Below are 22,109 nucleotides of genomic sequence, written 5' to 3' on the forward strand. Positions count from 1 at the left end.
TAAGGTACCTCCCAATTCAATGACCCTATAATCCTGTCATTTTTCTAAGCAATTCAACAAAAATGGATTTAGCAGCAGCTGTGTTCTAAGGTCCACAAAGATGACTTTGCCTTCTGGAGGAGGAGGGCCACAGTAACCCTCCACTTCCACCCAGCACTTAGCCTCATGTTTGCCACATTGCAAAAGGTGATTAATACATGTCTGTTGACTGGCTGGGAATAGATGCCTTACTCAGTTTCATCAGTAGCAAACAACTCCCTGAGGGAGACAAACGGCAGTGTACCAAGCAGGTCAAATCACCAGAATCCCTGGGAAAACCATCTCTCCATAGACCCCAATGGAACAACCCAGCACCCTGACCCTAGGAGCCTTGGGAAGAGCCAAGCTTCCAACCCCATGACCCAATCATTCTCCTGGGAAGCTGCCCTTGGGGGATGCAGCCTTGTCCTGCTCCTAGTGAGGGGATGGCCACATCTACTGAAGTCCCAAAAGAGAATATCCTCAGCATCAAAGTCTTGGCCCCGCCTGATGGCTTAAAGTTAGAGAAGGGCTAATATTGTCAGTGGAAATGAATGGAAGAAAAGATGGGACCTACCTTGTTGTTACACCTTCCTGACCACCATCCCTGGAACCTTGGACCTTCCTTCCCATCTTGGGGCTGAAACCTTGGGCCTACCTGACTTTTCCTTTGTCTCCCCAGCACCTAGAACAGGACTTTACATGCAGTTCATGCTTAATTAATGGTTTGATGGTGTGTTGTTCATTTTGTAGCTTTTTCTCAAGATTATTGCAGCCGGTTTCCAAACCCCAGCTCATTGAAGGGCATGCTGACTTAAGCACCTTCTATTCAGAATTTTTTTTTGCCTTTTGAATTCAAGGCACTATTACTTTCTAGAATTCTAGATGGGTTGCTGTTTAGTTGTTTTTTTTAAGTCATATTGGACTCTTCATAGCCCCATTTGAAGTTTCCTTGGTAGAGATATGAGAGTGGTTTATCATTTCATTCTCCAGTTGATTTTATAGCTGAGGAAAATGAGGGACACAGAGTGAAGGGACTTGCCCAAGGTCCCACAGCTAGTAAGTATCTGAAGTCACATTTGAACTCTGGTAGATGAGTCTTCCTGCCTCCAGGACCAGAGTTCCATGAACTATGGCATGCCCTAGTATGACCCAACTAGATGGATTACTACATTTGGTTGCTACCCAAATTGTGGAATTGTGGAATCTCTTTAAGATGGTGGAGGGAGGATTAATCCAGGCCACCTATCATTCCTGGTCCTCAGACCTATGCAGCTGTGAAGCCCTGGCTCCCTCCCTGCTGAATGAATGAATCACTAATGAATGGCTCATGCCTCAAGTCTTGCCTTGAATGATTCTCTCTGGACTAAGGACAACATGAACCTCTTCCAGATCCTTCCCTTTTTGCCTCTGCCCATGGCTTGTTTTTACCACACACAAGCTATGACTTTGTTAATTAGGGCTGTGCAGTTGGGCTAATGAGGAGTCTTGCTGCTGAATGGAGATGACTGAGCCTGAGTCACACTCACAACATCCCAAGTACAGCTGGCATCACAGGACAGTCCATGGTGGAAGAACTGGCTCCTGGATCACTTGATAAAGGCCAGTGGAAATTCTCCCCTAGCACTGAGAGTTGGAATTGATGGGCATCAACTGAGTTCCAACTGAGAGCCAGGTAGGCTCTGTATGGGGAAAGAAAGGCAGAAACAATCTCCACTCTCCAGGGGCTCCCAGTCCATAATATTTATTCAGGCTCTATTCAGGGAGAGTGGAGGGGATTTCAGAGGGAAGGCTTTGAGGTGGACTGGTTCTCCATGGAGTCACAGATCTCTTTGAAGTGCTCGTGGTTTGCTACACATGGTCGGCCTCACTTTGGACAGAAGAAAAGATAGAACTGATCTGCCTAATACAGGAACAGAAAATCATAGCAGGTTAGTCTGACGGGTCTCAGTGGGCCCTGGAGGGTGAGGTTCATCTGGGGCTTCAGCCCCTCCATCCTCTCCCAGTCCAGTCCTGGACTGTTATTTCAGGCGTGACTCAGAGGAAAAGCCCCACCCACAGAAGCACCCCCATGCTTGGCAGGACAGCAGGTTTTCCTTGGACAGGCCCCAGTTCAAGCCTCACAACAAGGAAAGAGGTTTCCATGTGGTCTGGAGACAGCCCACAGCACTGCCTTGTAAACAAGCCCACAACCTGAGTGCCCCCAAAGGGCAATCTTCACATTCTAGATTGAGGGAGAATGGGGAGATTGTGAACACAACTCACACCTTGGAGAAAGTGACTCAGATTATGACCATGGAGTTTTCCTCAAATGGGAAAGTTTGGCCACTCAAAGGATAAATAAGTGTGGCTCCAGTGAACCTCAGGGAGAGATGGGACCACTCAGCCTTGGCAGCCTCTGGGCTTGGGACCTGTCCCTGGGTGGCTGCTGGGCACTTTTTCCCTGGCAGGAAGGGCTCTGCTCTCCACAAGCCTGAGGAGCCCCCTCTGCTGCCAATTTTTGCTGAGGTGGAGTCCTTGCCCAGGGTGAGTGGGCTCTACCTGTGCTCCCCCTCTGACTGATTTGGTTATGATTGGTTATGATTTGGTTATGATTTCCAGCCCTCCCTCCATTCTCCCAACCCTCACTGTCCAGAGTCCAGGGGCAAGACCATTCTCTCCTTCCTGGCTACATTCCTGGTCAAACCCTTTGGGATCTGCACCTGATTCTCCCAAGTTTGGCCTGTTTGCTGGAGGCTCCCCTAAAGAATGATGCTTTGGCATTTCCCACCTAAAAGGCCCCCTTGACTCCCAACTGGGAGATCAATTGTTAGAGGAACTCAAGGGGTCATCAGTTATTTGGACTCCTTGTCAGCAACTGAAGCAAGGCAGCATGGTGTGCAGGGCACCTCAGGGAACTCCTCTCATCTAGGCTGGCCCCTATTCCCCTTGGAGAGATCCCTCTGGGGCCTCTATTTTGGGGATGGGCCCAGGAGAGCCATCCTCAGTTTCCCTCCTGCCTGTACTTCCCAGTCTGACTTTGCCACCTGTCTGCTCCCATTATTCAGCTCCTTTTTTACAGTGGTCTGTAAGCTCCTTGAGGGCAGGGGCTCTTAGCAGAGTTCCTGGCACACAGCAAGGGCTTGAAAACAGCTCCTTGAACTGGTCAGAGCTGAACAACTGGAGAAAAAATAATTACTCATGGCTAGACTGAGCCAATATATGAGCCAATGAGTCAATATTCGACCTAAATTGACTCAAACCAACCAAAATATCCAAAAATTCTATTATAGAACTAGAAAAAAGAGAAACTTAATTGATCTGGAAGAAGAAAAGGTCAAAAATATCAGGGAATTAATGAAAAAAATGTGAAGAAAATGACCTAGCTATACCAGACCACAAACTATATTAAAAAACAGTAATCATCAAAACAACCTGCTAAGAAATAGAATGGTGGATTAATAGGATAGGTACTCAGTACACAGCAGAAAATGACCCACAGTAATCTGGTGTTTGATAAACCCCAAGACCCCAGCTTCTGGAACAAGAACTCCCTTTTGGACAAAAATCACTGGGAAAATTGGAAAGGAGTTTGCCATAAATTAGGTATAGTTCACAGCATATTATTAAATAAGGTGAAAATGGATGCAAGATTTAGAAATAAAGCATAATAACAGCAAATTAGGGGAATCATATATTTTCTGTCAGAAAAGTATTTCTGAGTAAAGTATCTCTCAGTTAAAGAATTTCAGATAAAGTATCTCTGAGTAAAGGAATAATTTATGATCAAACAAGAGATAGAAAACATTATAGGATATAAAATGAATAATTTTGATTTAACCAAATTAAAGCATTTCTTTACAAAAACCAGTGCAGGGGTGGCTAGGTGGCACAGTGGATAGAGCACTGGCCCTGGAGTCAGGAGGACCCAAGTTCAAATTCGGCCTCAGACACTTAATAATGACCTAGCTGTGTGGCCTTGGGCAAGCCACTTAACCCCATTTGCCTTGCAAAAAAACCCATCTAAAAACCCCCCAAAAAACTAATGCAGCCAAGATTAGACAAAAAGCAGAAAACTGGGGGGGGGGGATGTTTTTCCACCAAGTTTCTCCAATAAAGACCTTGTGAGATATATATATATATATATATGTGTAAATGAGTCAAATTTATACTATAAATATATAATATAATATAAAGTTATTCCTCAATTGAGAAATATTCAAAGGAGATAACAGGCAGTTTTCAGAAGAAATCAAATCTACCTACAGTCTGATTAAAGGCTCAGTTATTCTCAGTAATATGACAACCCCAGAAATTCCGAAGGACCCGTGATGAAAAATAGCATCTACCTCCAGAGAAAGCATGGAGATTGAAGTTTACTTTGTTGTTGTTGTTGTAAATAGTATTTTATTTTTTCCAGTTACATATACAAAGTTTTCAACGTTTATTTTTTAGGATATGTTGAGTTCCAACTTTTTACCCTCTCTTGCCCCTCCCCCTTCCCCAAGATGGCAAGTAATATGATACAGGTTTATGCAGATACATCCTTTCTAACTTACTTTACTTTTCTTATTTGGTCTGTAGTTTCTTTTGTAATATGGCTAACATGGAAATCTATTTTGCTTCACATAGATAATCTTTTATCAAATTGCTTGCCTTCTCAAGGAGAGGGAAGAGAAGGAGGGAGAAAATTTGGAATTCTCTTGGTATTCGGAAAATTTTTAAAAAATGAATGCTAAAAAAAAATTTCCATGTGATGTTTAGCAAAATAAATTTAAAATGTTGGGGGATAAAGAATCCATGCCTTGTGCTTTTGCCCTGATCCAGAGGCAGTGGTGAGGCAGTGAATCTAAAATCAGAGGATGATAGGGGCTGGAATGCATGTGACATCTGCTTGGCCCCCATCTCCCAACTTCACGAAAGCACTATAATTACTAGTGGGCTCCCAAGCTTGAAGTTCACTCTCTTCACTGTTCCTCCTTTCTCCTTTCCTTTCTTTTCCTCCCCTTCTCTCTTCACTCCTCTTTTTTTTTCTTATGCTTATAGACTCGGAGGTGACCTGGTGAGTTAGTGCCAGGGTCCTGGATTCACCCAGTGGGAGTGTCAGATTCCAAGAGTTTCATCCAAAAGAATGACCACCACCACCAGGAAGATGGGTCCCAACTCTGACCTAGATTACTAGAAGATATGGATCAGGCATTGATTGGGCAGAGCAAAGCTGAAGTGTGAAAGGCCTGCTTGCTAGGTATCCTCTCTCACTGCCCACAGCCAAGAGGTAACACCGAGTTTGAGGAGCAGTTGAGCGTCATTGGGTGGGAGCGTCTGTGTCCCAGGCAGGAGAGCTGAAGGATTAAGGGGGCAGAGGATTTGATATTTCTTCCTGAGGATGCTAGGAAGCCCCTGGAACATGTAGAGCAAGGGGGAGGGGCATACAGTCTTTGTTTTAGGAAAATCACTTCAGTGGCTGAGTGAAGGGTGGTTAGAAGTTGGGGTAGGTAGACCCGGAAGCAGCCTACTCCAAGATAAAGTTCAAAGATAACCTAAACACAAAAGGCAGCCTGGGGCCTGAGGGTCCCAGAGCTCCGTGCACCCCTTTTGACTCTCACAGGGAGTCCAGTGAGTCCAAATGAGAGAGGATGGACACCTCCCTGGCAGTACTTGGGGGACCTCAGACATTGTCACATCATGCCAGGTGCCCCCTGGGCTGAGACCCCCAGTCTTATTGCCCAACAGTGGTAGGAGGGCCTGCTAGGTACAGCCCCTGCTTTCACTACCCTAGTGAGGGTATATAAATGGGAATCAGAGTGGACCTGGGTTTACAGGGTGCTTGAGCTGAACCTCCAAGGGAGTGAGGATGTAGGCAGCTGGAGGTTATTTGGGGCCAGCCTGCGCAGACCCGTGAAGCCTTTTGTCAGGAAAACTTCCAAATGGGAGCAGAGTGGGCTGCCTGGCCAGGGGAACAGCGTCCCTGGCCTAGTCTGAGCAGAAGCTAGAGGTCACCTGGGTGGGGTTTCTTGTTTAGGGGCTCCTGTCAGCTCTGAGGTCCTGGGATCTTGGGAGTCCAGCTCTAAGGGGACTTCTACTTCCATTGTTTCTGGCCTAGCTTGATTAGCCTCCAAATCTTCCTCAGGTCCCAGATTCCCTTCGCCTGTGCCAAGTCCCCAGTCTCACTTTCTCCTCTGGAACCATCTGGGTCTGATATGGATCAAGAAGACTGGAGATGGCTCTGGAGGCAAGGCAGTCAGAGGTAAATGACTTGTCCGAGGACACACAGTATTTAGAGATTTGACCTCAGGTCCTGTGCTCCGTCCACTGGGCCATGTAGCTGCCAGGTAGGATACAAAGACATGAAGGAAAAGTCCATCCCTGCCTTCTGACCTTTGTTGGAAACACCATGCAGGCGTACAAACAAATACAAGGTAAGGGGGGGGGGTGGGGGGAGGCAGTAAGGAGTCATATAGGAAATGGTCCTTCAGCTGAGCTTTGAAGCAAGCTGGGGCCAGAGGCCCATAGGACTGGAGGGTGGAGGTGGGCAGAGCCACAGAGTCGGGCCCTACTTGCCCTCCTGGCTCTCTGCATAGCCCTGATGGGTTGGGGTGGGGGGTGTATCTTTTCTGTAGCTCACGAGCCCCCATCAGCGTGGTTCCCCCAAGACGATCAGCTGATACAATTTGGTCTGACAGACGTCACTAGCTTTGGGAAAGGAGAATGCCCTAAGGCAGGCCAGAAAAACTCAAAGGAATGGCACTTATCAAACACCCACTAGGAAGGCTGGAGCCCCAGGACGCCCCCAGCCAGTCCTGCCAGCCCCTGCCCCCAGGGGCTTACAGTCTACTGGGGAGGCAGGAGGAGGAGGGAAATGAGGAGAGGAGGTGGGCTTCCCGAGAGACGCAGGTGAGTGGGGTGGGAGAGGGTGCTGCACCGCTGCCCCCATGCAGGGCCGGCCCGGGGGCAGGGCCTGGCTCCTGGGCTCTGCGGAGGGCAGGCCTGTGGCCTTGGGCCCTCGGGGGCCGATGGCTTAGAAAAGAGAAGCCCCTGCCCCCTGCCCCCCACCTCTGGCCTCGGCCTTGCCCTTGGACCCCCCGCCGCCCCGCCCCCGGCCCCTCCCCCCGGCTCCCGCTCGGTGCCCCCCCCAGCACGGACCGGGCCTCGGCGCCGCCTCCCAGCGCAGGGCATCGCCCCCCGCCCCCCGGGCCCCGCCGCCCGCCCCGACCTCCCCAGCAGGGAGGCTCCGAGCCGCCGCCGCCCCGGCGACCTTCTCCGGACTGCGGCTGCGCGCGGGGGCGGGGCCGGCCAGCCCAGCGCCTCGGAGCGGCGCCGGCCGGGGCCACTGCGCCTGCGCCGAGCGGCTCCAGTGCGCCTGCGCCGAGCGGCCCTGCGCGCAGTGAGCCTGTGGCGAGGGTCGGAGAAGGAGCCGCCGAGGCCGAGCGCGGGCCGCAGCCGGAGGCGAGGCGAGGCGGCGCGGCGGGCGGGAGCGGGCCGGAGGCGCGGCGGCGCGGCGGGCCCCGGGCGGAGCGCGGCGCGGCGCGAGGAGCGCGGAGGCGAGCGCCCGCGCGGTGACCCGGGCGAGGCCGGCGGCCTGCCAGCCCGTCGGGCCGCCCCGGCCTCCCGGCCCTCGGGCTCCCCGGGCCCGCCGCCGCCCGGCCCGGCGCAGGGGCGAGCGAGCCGGCCAGCCCCCGGCCCCGGCGTCCCGCGGGCCCCGGCCCGGCCGGAGGATGACGGAGCTGCAGTCGGCGCTGCTCCTGCGGAGGCAGCTGGCAGGTGAGCGCGGCCCGGCCCGGCCTTTGTGTGCCCGGAGCCCCCGGGCCCCCTTTGTCCGGCCCCGCCGCCCCGCCCCGCCCCCCTCCTCCGGGGGGGGGGGGGGGGCCGGGGCCCGGCTCGGGAGCCCGGCGGCGGCGGCGGGGCCGGGGCCGGGGCGGCGGGGGGCGGGGCCGGGGCGGGCATGCGCGGTGGCGCCCGGCGCGGCCTCGGCGCAGGCGCAGGCGCGCTGGGCCCGGGAGGCGCCCGGCCGCTTCACAATGCGGCCCACGTGCGGCCGGCTTTAAAGCGGCCCCGCCGGGCCCGGCCGAGGGGTCCCGTCCGGCCGGGGGGTCCGGCCCGGCCGGGGCACGGGGCCGCCCTCCCACAGCACAAGCCCGTGAAGCCCGGGGCCAGCCTCGGAGGCCCGGGGACCCCCGGCGGCTCTTCCCGGGGACCCGGGCCTGGTGTCGGCCGGGGCAAGGGCCGGCGGGACTCTGCAGCCCCGGGGTGGTCATCCACCGAGAGGCCGTGCGGCCCCCGGGCCCGGGTGGGGCGGAGGAAAGCCGCGGGGAGCCCCGGGGGGAAGGGAGAAGCAGCCCGCGTAGCCTTGGCAGAGGGAGGGCGACCGCGACCCCGGGGAGCACAATGGAACGGGGCGGCACCCCCTGCCGTGACTCCCCTGGTCTACGGGGGAGCCCGGGAGGTGGCGGGGTGTCAGGAAAGAGCCAGCGGCAGTGAACCGTGTCTAGCCAGGAGCAGGAGGGAGCCTGGGAGGGAGCGCCCGGTGTTACATGCCCGCATCTAGCTCTTGGCCCCTCTAGCGTCCTTTTTCTGTCTTTGTAGGTACTAATTGTTTGTGTGTGTGTGTGTGTGTGTGTGTGTGTGTGTGTGTGTGTGTGTGTGTCATTGTTCCAAGTAAGTAAATTGCACTGCGAAGGAGCCCTGACTTTGTAATCTGCCCCAGTGGGTACAGCCCCCATGGTACAGGTGACCACCGAGGTCCCTTCCCATCCTCCGCCGCTGATCATCACAACTGAGGACACAGCCAGAGGCGGAGTGCGTCTGCCCTGAGGAGAAGGTCCTCTCCTCAGCACCCCTTTCCTGCCCCTTGGAGCCGGTCTCTGTTCCTCATCTCAGGCAGCCCCGTCCAAGACTTGAATATGAGTTGACCCTCTTGACCAGTCTCTACATAGCAGGATCCACAATATGACAGGGCTGATGAGCAGATGGAGGTGAGGGACCACGAGGCAGACGAGACCGATGGGAGGTCTCCATCCTGGGCAGTGCCCACCCAGAAGATCCTTGTACTTGGTGGAAAAGGGAGCTTTTTTCCTCTCAATTGAATTGGGATGCTGTTATTGTTGCTTGGTAAGATTGAAGAGGAGTGCAAAGTGGGGAACCCTCCTGAGGAAGGAGCTACATTGGAATCACTTCAAACACCAAGGCATTTCTGTGTCCCACCAGCCCTTGGAAGCTGAAGGCCTCCCTCTTTTTTCTTGTTCTCTGTGCCAGGGTTTTAAATCACCCACAGAAATCCCCATGTTTGGGGCTCAATCCTTGAAATGCAATGTTTCTCCTCCTTCCCTCCAGGTAGGCTCCCCATCTACTGTGGGTCAGTGGTGACCCCACGGGCCAGGTCATTTTCACAGCCTTCCACATGGTCTCCTCCATTCTACTGCTCTTGCAGAATGCCCTCACCCCCTAGCAGGGGACTGCCTCCCTTTCCTTGACCCTGCTTCCTTAGGGCCCCCACCCCCAGGCAAGTGCTCTTTAAATACCTCCTGGTTAACCCTTAACACCCCCCACACACACCTTCATCTGAAAATGAGAGGTGGCAGATTTGGGGATGCCCAGACTGAACTGTGATTAGGATATCATTAACGGGTAAAGGACAAGGAAACATGGATATGTTCTATGGAGTCTGGCTCCTTTCACACCCCTTTGGAATTCACTTCCTTCATCATTGTACTTCTCAAACAACATGGTGAGCTTCTGAAGCACAAAGGGCTGACTCCTGGCTTTCTCTGGTGGCCAGGGTGCACCCAGTAGGCCTTCAGCGAATACCTCTTGGGAGGTCAGCTGGGTAGAATCCTATTTTAATTCGTTTACCAGGGCCTCAGCTTACTGAGCTGCTTCCCAGATGATCAGATTACAGATCCCTGGAAGTATCAAAGTCAGCGAAGATATAAAGAGGGCATTTTTAAAACAACTACTGTATCCAAGTTCTCTATTACTTTGAAATCTATCTTTGTGTCTGGGGTAACCCAAAAAGATGATTTTTTTAAAAGAAATCAGGGTCATTTTCATAGTTTGCATAGAAAACTTATGACATTTTTAATACAGCATTGAATCATTCACCCTGTTTTCAGTCCTAATCTACCAGAAAGAGCTGCACTGCAAAGTCAGCTGCACTGGGGACTGTGTTTCTCTTCAGAAAGAGGTAGGCAGCATCTCAGAGTGAGGTTCAAATATGTGGCCAGTCCCCAGCGGGAGGCACAGTGGCGTTCTTGGGAAAGAAACATGAAACATGACTGTGTTACCCTCTACTTATTAGTTCTTGCCACCACCCCACCACCACCTCCTGCTGCCTCAATGCCCACCTCATGTAATCTCGATGACCACTTGAGACAGAGAGCAGGTGCCTCCCCTTACATCCTCTGATTTTTCCATTTAGCCAAATTACCCTTCAAGAAGATTGGGGTGGGGACAGGGGGTTGTCAATGGGACTGGTGGATGAGCTTTGCTAAGAAGGGTTTTAAGGGGCTTACTTTGTGGGTAGAGGTGAAAAAATAGATGACTATAAAATTGATGACTAAACGTTTCTCAAAGACTTGGCCCTTGTTGAGTGGCTTCATTGTAGCCCTCAAGCATCCTGTGCCCAGGACTGTCTCCCTTCCCTCTGGACCACACTTCTGCCCTTCTCCAGTGAGCCAGCCTGCCTTGTCCTCCTTTTGTGCTTGGGTCCTTGGATGAGTCTCAGCTCTAGGGGAGCAGTGTTCACATTGAAGTTTTTTCTTCTTTTTTCCACCTCTGAGGCAGCACCCAGGACCACCCAGGACTGAGGACATTTTTCATACTTGTCTTTATTGGTTGCTCTGATCAGAAAAGACCTTGCCAAGTGGGCATCCTCTCTGGCGTTGTCAAGGCTGCTTCTTGGAGACCAAATTGAAAGCTTTTCCATCTCGGAGAACGAGCAAGGGTTTGGGCTCTGCTCTGCTGGATACTGGGCAATGCTCTTTACTCCCATTTTACAGATGAAGAAACTGAGGCAGAGGCTAAGTGACTTGCACAGGGTTCCAAGGCTAGTAAATGTCTAAGGCTGGATTTGAACTTGGGACTCTTGACACAAGGCCCAGTGCTCTTATCTACTGTAGAACCCTTTAACTGACAGGTCTCAGTGCTTTCCTAATGGACCTCATAGAATTGCTCCCCCAAACTGGCTTGGTTCCTCAGACCATCTTGTGAGACTCTCCTTTGGCCATCTATCTTTCTACATTGCCCCTTCACTTCTACCATCTTGCTTTTCTTTCTGTTGTATAAATGTGGCCGTTCCCATGGACCTTTTATCTCGCCCTGGGCAATCTTCTCCCCACCTCTGGGGAAGAGTCTCAGGCCTAGATCTCTTCAACATTTCCATTGAATGAGCATTTATTAAGCAGTTACTTTGTGCTAGGGACTCCTAGAAAGTGGTCTTGCCCTCAAGGAAGCTCATCTTGACTAGGGGAAAGCAGCTTGTTACACCCAAGTCATTTCAGCTGCAATTATTTGAAGGGACAGAGCAGTGTCAAAGGTGAGGAGAAAGAGGGGGCAGGGCCCTGCAGCGCGCTGCCGAGACTGAGGTGCCGCCTTGTCTAGGGTGCCTCTGGGGAGCACCCATGTCGGGGAGGGGTCTGAGACCAGCTCAGCTAGACAGGGTGGAGTCTAAAATGAAGGCCTATCAGTACCAAAGGAAGGAGTTTGTGGAGGATGGATTGGAGAGGGGCAAGACAGTGGGAGGTTTGAGAGGGGTGACCAGGACCCGAATAGGGTGTTGGTCAAAAAGGGAGGGGAGAGCAGAGGTTGCAAGACTTAGTAAATGGAGAGACTGATCATCCCTCTAGAATGGCTGGGATGACAAGAAAGCTGAGGAAAGGTCTGATAGAAATAGGAAAGTTGAGGAAGAAGATTGGCTTGTTGTCCGAAGATGTGCTTAGGGAGAATGTGGGTGAAGCCAGCTGTCTGATGGAAGGTCGGCTTTAGGAGCTTGAAACTCAGCAGAGGGATGTGGCTTTGGAGCCCTCTGCATAGAGATGGTTAGTGAAGCAGGGGTCGGGCTGATGAGAAGATCAGTCCAGAGCCCTGGGATATGCTGCCATAGAGGAGCGTGGGGGGGGGGGGTCATTGGCAATAATCAGGAGGCCAAGAAGGGCATGTAGAGGGGAGACCTGAGAAATAGCTCTTGGGTTGACCAGTTGAGAGGCTGTTATCCTGGAATGGTTTTGCCACGGCCATTTCAGGATCCTCATTTGCCATCTGAGGAAACTGAGGCAAACAGGGTGAAATGACTTGGCTAGGATGATACTGCTACTAAGAGTCTGAGGCCAGATCTGAAGTCAGGAAGAGGAGTCTTCCTAACTCCAAGCCCCCCAAGCAACAACAGCTAAGAGGGCCCCAAGTAGAATGGACTGTGAGGATCACAGAAACACAGCCCAAAGAGCTTTCGAGATCATTTAATCTAACTTTCCAATTTTATAAAGAAATGGAGCCCGAGAACTTTAGTGACTTCCCACAGTCCTCAAAGAAGTAGAAAAAGTGAGAATCTGAAGCTCTACCTCAACTCTCCATCCCCTGCTTTTTCTCCTACCCCAACCTCTGAGGCTGGGACACTCTTCTACTAAGAGGTTTGCAGTCTTGGTGACTGGCAAAATGGGCAAAACTCTCCTGAGATGGTAGTGTGGCTGCAGGCAAGGGGGGTGGGAATCAGCTGGAAGGAGTTCTGCATGGGCAATGTGGAGCTTCTGCCTCAGGTAGAAAAATAAGACAGTGGGGAAGATCCCACACGGCTCCTTGGAGGGTTGGCTGTCCTTCACCTTCCCTGCAGCTACAAACACGCTCATATCTCCCCCCTCCTTTAAAAAACAAAACTCACAAATTTCCGTTGACCACCTGCCATCTTTCTCAAGCTATCATTCTGTTTCCCTTCCCTTTAACAGACAAATTTCCAGGGGAAGAAATGTCTGTCCTTGCTTCCCTCAACTTCCTCCTCCTTACCTCGCCAGCTCTTGAAGTCTGGCTACCCACCCTGCCTGCCCTGTGAGAAGACATTCTGCTTCCTGAGTTCAGATGTCATCCTAGCCAAGTCATTTCACCCTGTTTGCCTCAGTTTCCTCAGATGGCAAATGAGGATCCTGACATGGCCGTGGCAAAACCATTCCAGGATCTTTGTCAAGAAAACTCCAAATAGGGTCACAAAGAGTTGGATTCAATTAACATAAACTGGGTAGTTGAACTCAGTCTATCACATATCCCTTTTATGCTAGTAATTCCCACTCCCACCCCAATATTGTCCTTTGTATGATGAATCTTAACATTTCATTGTTTCTTAATCATCTCTCATCTCTCTCCATTTACCCCTTGTTGGTTGACAGGTGATCTCCATTTCTAAGGCTAGTAGGGCTTAGGATTCAGCTTCACTGGAGGATTACTGGTCTTCAGAGATCAGAGTCCAACCCCATCCTGTTAAAGAAGTTTAGACCCAGAGAGCTCTCTTGAAGTGAGCAGATGAGTTTTGTCTTGGTGAAGGGACCTGACCAAACCTCCTTGCCTGTCCCAGACCCCTTAAATGATCTGGAACAGCCCCTCTCCATCCTTGTCACCAGTGCACAGTATCTGTGTTGTGCCATCCAGAAGGGGAGGGAGGTTTTCCTCATCTTGGGATGGTCTACCAGCACCACACCAGGAAAATGAATTGCTTCCATTTAGATTGCCTCAGGAAGACTGAAGATCAACCAGTAGAAGATCCCGGACCCTGGGGTCCCCTCTTGGGCTGAACTGCCGAGCATTCCAACTCTTCTACAGAGAGCACAACTGATGGGCTGGCCACGCTGTTCAAATGCCAAACAGACTTGCCAAAAAAACTATTTTAAGGAAAACTCCCATAGGGCAAGCAGTCACAGAGGGGTAAAAAGAAGTGACAAAAGGAAGTGTAAGATGCACAGAATGGGAGACTTCCCCCCCACCATGTTCACATGGCCTCTTTGTGGCCAACCTGCAGTGGAGCCTTCAGAACCAGTATTCAGACACACTGTAACCAGACTCAACCTTGTGATGTTGTTTTGGTCCAACAAGGGCAGAATAGGGCTGGGTCAGCCAGGGACTCCCTGTTGGGTGCTGGGACTCATAGTGAGTTCATTTGCCTTTTCTTCCTCCTCCCCCAAATTCAGTCAACTTTCAGGGAGTGTGGTTCTAGTGAACAAGTTCTAGAATTTTGATTTCTTTCCTCTCTCCTCTTCTGTCCCTCATTGCCAGGCTCCTGGGTGGCCGGGCTCTTCTAACCAGTGATTAAGTCAATTGGCAGGCCTGAAGCCCTTATAATGTGCCAGGCCCTGGGGAGAGAAAGGCCAGAAACACAGCCCCTGTACTCCAGGAGCTACTATTTTTAATGGGAGAAGGCTTGTCGATAAAAGAGCATCCGTACTGAGTGGCCGGAAGGTAATCCTAGAGAGTGGTGTTGGGGCAGCTATGAGGATGGGGAAAGAGCGGCTTCTGGAAGGATGCCTGGATCCTGATTAAGGTGTGTCATTGAACATTTTTATTTTTCTTGGGTTTTTTTTTTGTTTTTTTTTTTTTGCAACATGGCTAATGTAGATGAATGATTTCACATGAATAATTAGTATTGATTGCCTTCTAAATGGATGCTTGAGGAAAGGAGACAATGTGGAACTTAGGTTTTTTAAAAAAATAACTAAGTAACATTTAAAAACAATTTAAAAAGAACAAAAAAGGAAGGAGACCCTGATTCCAGGCCTGACTTTCGGGGATGGAGTGTGTTGTGTATGAGGAACAAGCAAGTCATCTAGGTAAACACTGGAGTCAGTGTAAAAAACCTTCGTAAGAAGAGTCTAATTTTGGGAGAGCTTGAAATGAGAATTTCCTATTTGATCCAAGATTAGAGCTGAGGAAAGACTAGGGCCAGGTGATGAGAACTTGGACTTAGATGCCCCTCTGAGAGCCAAGGCCATGGCCCAGTGGGATGGGTACTGCAGGAGAAGCTGACCCACCAAGGCTTTGAAGAAGGCCGGTCCTGCCCACTGGGGAAAGGCCAATTGGTCAACCCCTGGGCCCAAGAAGCACGCCTTCTCACCATTTCCACCTGACTGTGGGGACTGGAAGCCAGAACACTCTTCGCCTAAGAGAAGTGCCAGCTTCCTTATCTGCTGGGCTCTTTTCTCTACTACATGGTGCATCTCATGGGGTTCCTTTTTTTCTTCAACCCTGAGTGGCTCCCTGTTGCAGAACATGCTCCCTCAGCAGAACATCTTCTGTAATGTCCAAGTTTATTTTCCCCTCCTCCTGTTGGCGTACCTGATCTCTGCCTCTGCTGAGGAAGGCCTGCAGAGCTGATGTGCATACCTCCCTCCTACCCCATCTCCTTTTGGACCTAATGGATTCTGAGGCTCATGACAGTGGGAAGGCCGGAACTTCTGGGCTTAGGTGAATCGCTCTATCCTGATTTCTGGAGGGTGCCTATTGTTTGCCCATTAAATTTTTACTGAATGAGTCCATTTTACAGGTAAAGCATCTTTCTATTGATGGACTGGATGACAGTTTTTATTTTCCAGAGAACTGGGGAAGGGGAAGCAGCAAAAAAAAACACTGACTTCTGCCCAAAAAGAAGATGGGACCAGAACCTGCTGTGCAAAGGAACCATGGGCCACCTTAAGAGTCTTAAGAGTTCTTGATGAGGGGTGGCTAGGTGGTGTAGTGGATAAAGCCACCGGCCCTGGAGTCAGGAGTACCTGGGTTCAAATCCGGTCTCAGACACTTAATAATTACCTAGCTGTGTGGCTTTGGGCAAGCCACTTAACCCCATTTACCTTGCAAAAACCTAAAAAAAAAAAAGAGCTCTTGATGACCAGTGACCTCTGCCAGGAAGTGGACAGATGGGAGGGCATTTTTGTATCACATTTCTCTGGTTGGTTTGGAGTCCAAGTTAGGGAAGGCATGACCAGAAGCTATTCCACCATTGGTGAGTAGACTTCACAAGAATGATAAACTATGAACCATATGAAAGAATGTTTCACATAAGAGAAATGTAAATGGCAGATGTGGCTACTGTCGAGGGCTTCCAGGATGGGAGCCCCATTAACAGCTTGGCACACTGCAAAAGAAATGACTCCTGTGCTTTGACCCAGAGGTGCCACTACCAGCCCTCACCTGGGGCGGTCACTGATGAGAAGAAAGACTTCATGTACTACTCCTGGAGACAAAGAACTGGAAACAGTGATGAACTTCCATTGGGAAGTGGTCCGTCAAAGTCATGGCTGATCCAACTGGGATGAAAGCTGGGGTGCCTGGAAAGACTTCCATGAACAAACGCAAAAGGGAGTGCACAGAGCCAGGAACCGGGGACCAGGCACATTGCAGTCCCCGACACAGTACAGCGGTGCTGCTGGTGGCTTGTGATCAGTCCTGGGTCCCCAGCACATCTTCCATTCCCCAAGTGCTCCCCAAGTTGTCTCTCTCCTTGAATCAGGCAAAAGGTTTAAATGTTGAGTCAGGGGCTCTTCCTGACCACTTGGAGGAGGTCAAGAGTTGGATGAAAACAGGAGATGGTCAGGTGGTACAGTAGATAGAGCACAGGGACTGGAGTTCAAATCCAGTCTCAGTTAATACTTGCTTAGCTGTGTGACCTTAAACAAGTCACTTAATCCTATTGCCTTGCATTTGGTGAAAAGATGAGGGATGCTAAAGGCTGTAGAAACTGGGTAAAGGAGGGTTTCTCCTTGTAGTAGTCTGGTCTTTTTTTTTTTTTTGCATTATAACGATTTTATTTATTTTGAGTTTTACAGTTTTTCCCCCAATCTTACTTCCCTCCCCCCCACCCCCCACCCACAGAAAGCAATTTGTCAGTCTTTCCATTGTTTCCATGGTATACATTGATCCAAATTGACTGTGATGAGAGAGAAATTGGGTCCTTAAGGAAGAAGTGTAAAGTATAAGAGATAGCAAGATCAGACAATAAGACATCAGGTTTGTGTTTTTTTTTTCTAAAATAAAGGTAATAGTCCTTGGTCTTTGTTCAAACACCACAGTTCTTTCTCTGGGTACAGATGGTATTCTCCATCACAGACAGCCCCAAATTGTCCCTGATTGTTGCACTGATAGAATGAGTGAGTCCATCAAGATTGATCATCACCCCCATGTTACTGTTAGGGTGTACAGTGTTTTTCTGGTTCTGCTCATCTCACTCAGCATCAGTTCATGCAAATCCCTCCAGGCTTCCCTGAATTCCTGTCCCTCCTGGTTTCTAATAAAACAGTAGTGTTCCATGACCTACATAAACCACAGTTTGCTAAGCCATTCCCCAATTGAAGGGCGTTTACTTGATTTCCAATTCTTTGCCACCACAAACAGGGCTGCTATAAATATTTTTGTACAAGTGGTTTTTTTAACCCTTTTCCCTGATCTCTTCAGGGTATAGACCCAGTAGTGGTGTTGCTGGATCAAAGGGGATGCACATTTTTGTTGTCTTTTGGGCATAGTTCCAAATTGCTCTCCAGAAAGTTTGGTTGAGTTCACAGCTCCATCAACAATGTATTAGTATCCCAGATTTCCCACAGCCCTTTTAACAGTGATCATTGTCCTTTCTGGTCATATTGGCCAGTCTGAGAGGTGTGAGGTGGTAGTCTGGTGTCTTGAAAGAATCCTAGATTATCTAAAACACTTGAGAAATTTTCCCTCATTTTATAGGAGAACAACTTGATGTTCAGAGAAATTCAGGTTACACAAGAGGCAATGGCATAGGAAAGGGGGAATTTGAACTCAGGACACTGCTTTGAGAGCTACATTTTTTTAAGTAAGATTTTGAGTATTACAATTCTCTCCCCCCCATTCTTGCTTCCCTCCACCACCACCCCCCCCCACAGAAGGCAGTCTGTTAGTCTTTACATTGTTTCCATGGTCTACATTGATCTCAGCTGAATGTGATGAGAGGGAAAAAGATCCTTAAGGAAGAAAAATAAAGCAAAATTACAGAATAAGATAAGGGTTTTTCTTTTCTAATTTGAAGGTCATAGTCTTTGGTCTATGTTTAAACTCCACAATTCTTTCTCTGGATACAGATGGTATTCTGCATTGCAGACAGCCCCAAATTGTCCCTGATTCTTGCACTAATCCATCAAGGTTGATCCTCACCCCCATGTTGCTGTTAGGGTGTACAGTGTTTTTCTGGTTCTGCTCATCTCGGAGCCACATTTTGATCAAGAATCATTGGAGAAAAAAAAAGTCATTGGAGGCTGTCTTACTACCAGATCCACCCCTAGAGTCAGCCAGTGGTCAAAGTTTGTTTATATAATTGTCAGCTTGTCTGTGTCTGAGTGGCCTTGAACACTGTGCTTTGGTGTACATTCCTTCCCATCATCCTTGTTGCCATTATCAAGGAGCACTGAATTCGCTGGACCACCAGTATGGCCTGTTGCAGCTGGGAGCCTGTTATGGTTGGCTTTAAGGTTTGTGGCATCAGAACAGAGACAGCCGGATCTCGGGGCAGCCAGGACAGGGACCTGGACTCTGTCTTGTCAGGAGTCACATGTGCCTTTTTGTTCTCCAGTGTCTTGAAGCAGCCTAGAAGAGCTCAGGAGGCGAATGGCCTGGGCCATGTGCGTCCTTGGGGGTTCTCTGCCCACAGTCCTGCCTTGTCCTTGAACTTCCATCCAGAAGGCTTCTCAGAATGGAAAGCTACTTCCCTCTAAGGTCAGGGATAGACAAGGAAAAGCAAAACTCAGCTGAGGAGTCCTTTTTGGATTCCTTTTACCATACACAGGGGGACCTGCTGGGGGGGGGTGTAGTGCCCCACTAGGAGCTGGGCAGTTTCTTAATATGGAAGGCTCCTGTGGGCGGGGAGGGCACCTTCCCCTTCTCAAGTTCTGGCCTCTGGAATCTGGGCTATTTTTACTTGTGTGGTGGCATATACTGTGGCTGTCTCTGATAACCAACAACTCTTCTTGTAACATGAGAGTTATGTAACAGAGGATCAGGAGGAGGGAGCTGTCAGCCGTGTTGGGGAGCATCTTTCACCAAGGAAATCGGATGGCTGGGCACAGTTGGGGCTGCATCTCAAAGTGATTCAAATGTAAATTGACCTGATACTAATAAACTCTTTTGAAGGCTATGTGGAACACTAGTGTAGGTTTTGAGAGTGGGGGGGGGTGATGGCCAAATATTTTATTTTATTTTTTTTAGGTTTTAGCAAGGCAAATGGGGTTAAGTGGCTTGCCCAAGGCCACACAGATAGGTAATTAAGTGTCTTAGGCTGGATTTGAACTCAGGTACTCCTAACTCCAGGGCCGGTGCTCTGGTATCCGCTGTGCCACCTAGCTGCCCCCCCAATTTTTTATTTTATAGGATTTTTATATATTTTTATTGCTCTCTCTTTTCCATCACAATGCTTTCTTAGTATTCCCTTCCTCCTGTCCCTCCAGGGAGCAAAAACAAGCTCCATGAAGCCTAAGATTGCATGCATTATTCTGTCTCCATAGCCCCTCACCCCACAAGGAAGGGTGGCAGAGGGATGACTATCAGTCTTCTGGGACTGGGCTCCAACAGAATCATCATGGGGACTTTTCTACACTTGTGGTTATGGTGGGCACTGTTTTTCAGACTGATTTCTGTTTGTCTTCCCATGTCTGTTAACCTTCAGGTATTTATTGTTGGGAGTTAAGCTCTAGCCCTGCAAAAGTGCTGCCCTAAATATTGGGGTGTTGATTTTGTCATTGACCTAAGAAAAAGTGATTGAAAATAGATTTTCCTGTGGGAAGAGGGTAGAACTGCATATGGCTAAACATTGATACCCATGCCCGAAATGTTCATATTACCTTTCACAGTTTGAAGGATCAGAAGGACAGATTTTCAAAAACATGACAGAAAATTTGTTGTGATTATCAGTCTTTTGGGAATGTTTACCTTTTGAGTGGGTTTTTTTTTTTAGTGTTCTAAAAAGCATAATTATATTTTTCTTCAACAAATGCAACAAAAATCATTTAAGTTTTGTTCTGGCTTTTTTTTCCTGGAGGTTGGTTCTGATATTTCTGTGTAGACTGGATTTTTATGGTACTGAGACCAATAGTGAATAGTGGAATCCTTCTGCCCTAAGATTTTCCAGTGCTTCAGAGCATTTGTCAGTAGTGACTAGGGGTTTGAAGAGACTTCCTTGCAAACATGTTGTGAATTAGAATGTGTAATGGACTGGACTATATCAGAAAATTAGAGGTTGGGATTATTTGATTTGCAGGTAGAATGGAAGAAGAGCCAGTGAGGAGGCAATGAGCAGAGCCCCAGATCCTGGGGACACATGTTGGGGTGATGGAGAACCTGGCAGGACTGGTGTGAAGTGCCTGATGTCTGGCACTGTGCAGAGGCAATTCTGCTGCAAATGCTCCTGAAGTCTTGAACAATGATACTCCTGATGTTGGGGCTCCAAACTTCTTTGTAGATGAAGACCAGGACTGGAGGAAGCCCTGAAGAGGGTTGCTAGGCTTAAACATGGGAGGACCCTCTCCTGGGCAGGGACAGGATTTGGAATGCCGAACTCAGGGGAAGAAAGGGAGAGGAAACGTGATCACTGCCTTGGAGCTTCCTCGGACACCCCCCCGGTGTCCTTGCTGTTTAGATCATGAGGGGGACAGAGGAGAGATAGATCAGTCAGAAGCCTCTGGTGGCGGTGCAGGAGGGAAGTGAGGAGGACTGAGAGCAGAGGTCAGTTGTGTCAGACCCTTCGTGGCCCTACACAAAGATACTGGAGAGTGGTTTGCCTTCTCTGGTTCATTTTACAGATAAGGAAACTTGGGGCAGGTAGGGTGTAGTGACTTGCCCAGGGTCTCCCTAGTAGGTATCTGAGGCCAGATTTGACCTCAGATCTTCCTAACTCCAGGCCTGGTGATTCCTCACCATCCTTGTAAGGGGAGAAACAAGATTTGGCCTCTCAGAAATTGGAGGCTTTTAAGGCAACCTCTGACCTGTAATTAGCAGTTGTTCCCACCCCACTTCTTCTTGACCCATTGTATTTGTAGCTACATGCTTGACCTTGTGGCTTTTTCTTAATTATTAATAAATGGAATTCATTGTTTGAAATTAAGGAATGATGCTGCTCAAGGCTGTGCTCTGAGGTCCTCAGGGTTCTTCCTTATAAAATGAGAATAAGGGCCGAGCCAGCAAGTTTGACAAAAATGTCTTTCAGGGCACATGTGGTGTGTTAGAAACTCCACTGGATTTAAGGGAAGAAGATGCAGTTTGTGAATAGTCGTCTTCCCTCCGTGGTCTCCATATCAGGCAGATGGATGTCATGACCTGCTCTGGCCTGGCAGTTTAAAGCCTTCTCCATCTTTCTAGGCTGCAGAGAGAGTGATCCTATGGGAGACTCACCACTTCACTCAAGTTGGCAGGCAGGAGACTGGATCTAGGTCGTCCATGCCTTTCTGCATCCAGGCTGTCTCCATTGTCCACTCTGTCTCAGAATCTTTAACTCACTGACCAGTTTGTTCCTGGAGGAAGCCTTTGTGTTTTCTTCATCTCTGGGCCCATCAGATCCTAGACTGTGGAAGCTCCCAGAAGGTGGCACTGTTGGCCTCCTGCCACCCCCAAGGACCTTTTTTCAGAAGGTTTGTTACCAAGGTCCTTTGTGCTTGGTCATTCCCCACTGCAGTTGTAGGACAGATGCCATTGATCTTAGTGTAACCAGTGAAGGGGTGACAGATTCTCTTTAACAGTCGTTGAGGCTTCCTTCAGTGCTTCGGTTGGCTGGATCTGCTGGTCTGGGTTGGAGGAAGGCTGTGGTCGACCCAAGTTATCTCCTTGGGCTAATGAAGCCCCTTTTCTACTTTGTGCCTTATCCTCTCTGCCACAAAAGTAACTGTCAGTTGGGGGCCTCATTTTACAGGGGTGCCATGAGCAGTTGGTGTCACAGCCAGCTCCTGCTCTCCATTTTGTCGAGTGTCAGGAACGGACCCCCTTGACCCCTTATTGGCCTAGTGGATACTGTCCTGGTCTTGGGCAGATTCTGTTTTCTACATGAAGGTTGTTGCTCCCTTTGGAGGAGCTTCCACAGTGAACCACTGCTGGGGTTGGCTGTTGTTTAATTTGGTTTTTCCCCTTTGGCTTGGCTGCTTTTGTTTTCC

General features: G+C 49.6%; 1 protein-coding gene across 2 annotated transcripts in view; it reads left to right on the top strand.

The window, feature by feature from the left end:
• Positions 1-7,652: 7,652 nt before the first annotated feature.
• Positions 7,653-22,109, top strand: part of UBE2G1 (ubiquitin conjugating enzyme E2 G1) — a 43,135-nt gene continuing 28,678 nt past the window's right edge. For both annotated transcript variants that reach the window (XM_074190544.1, XM_074190543.1), the window contains exon 1: positions 7,653-7,758. In XM_074190544.1, the coding sequence (XP_074046645.1) occupies positions 7,713-7,758 (46 nt within the window). In that variant the 5' untranslated portion in view covers positions 7,653-7,712. The remainder of the gene's footprint in view (positions 7,759-22,109) is intronic.

The sequence above is a fragment of the Macrotis lagotis genome, chromosome 6 (assembly GCF_037893015.1).
Source record: "Macrotis lagotis isolate mMagLag1 chromosome 6, bilby.v1.9.chrom.fasta, whole genome shotgun sequence".
NCBI classification, from domain to species: Eukaryota; Metazoa; Chordata; class Mammalia; order Peramelemorphia; family Peramelidae; genus Macrotis; species Macrotis lagotis.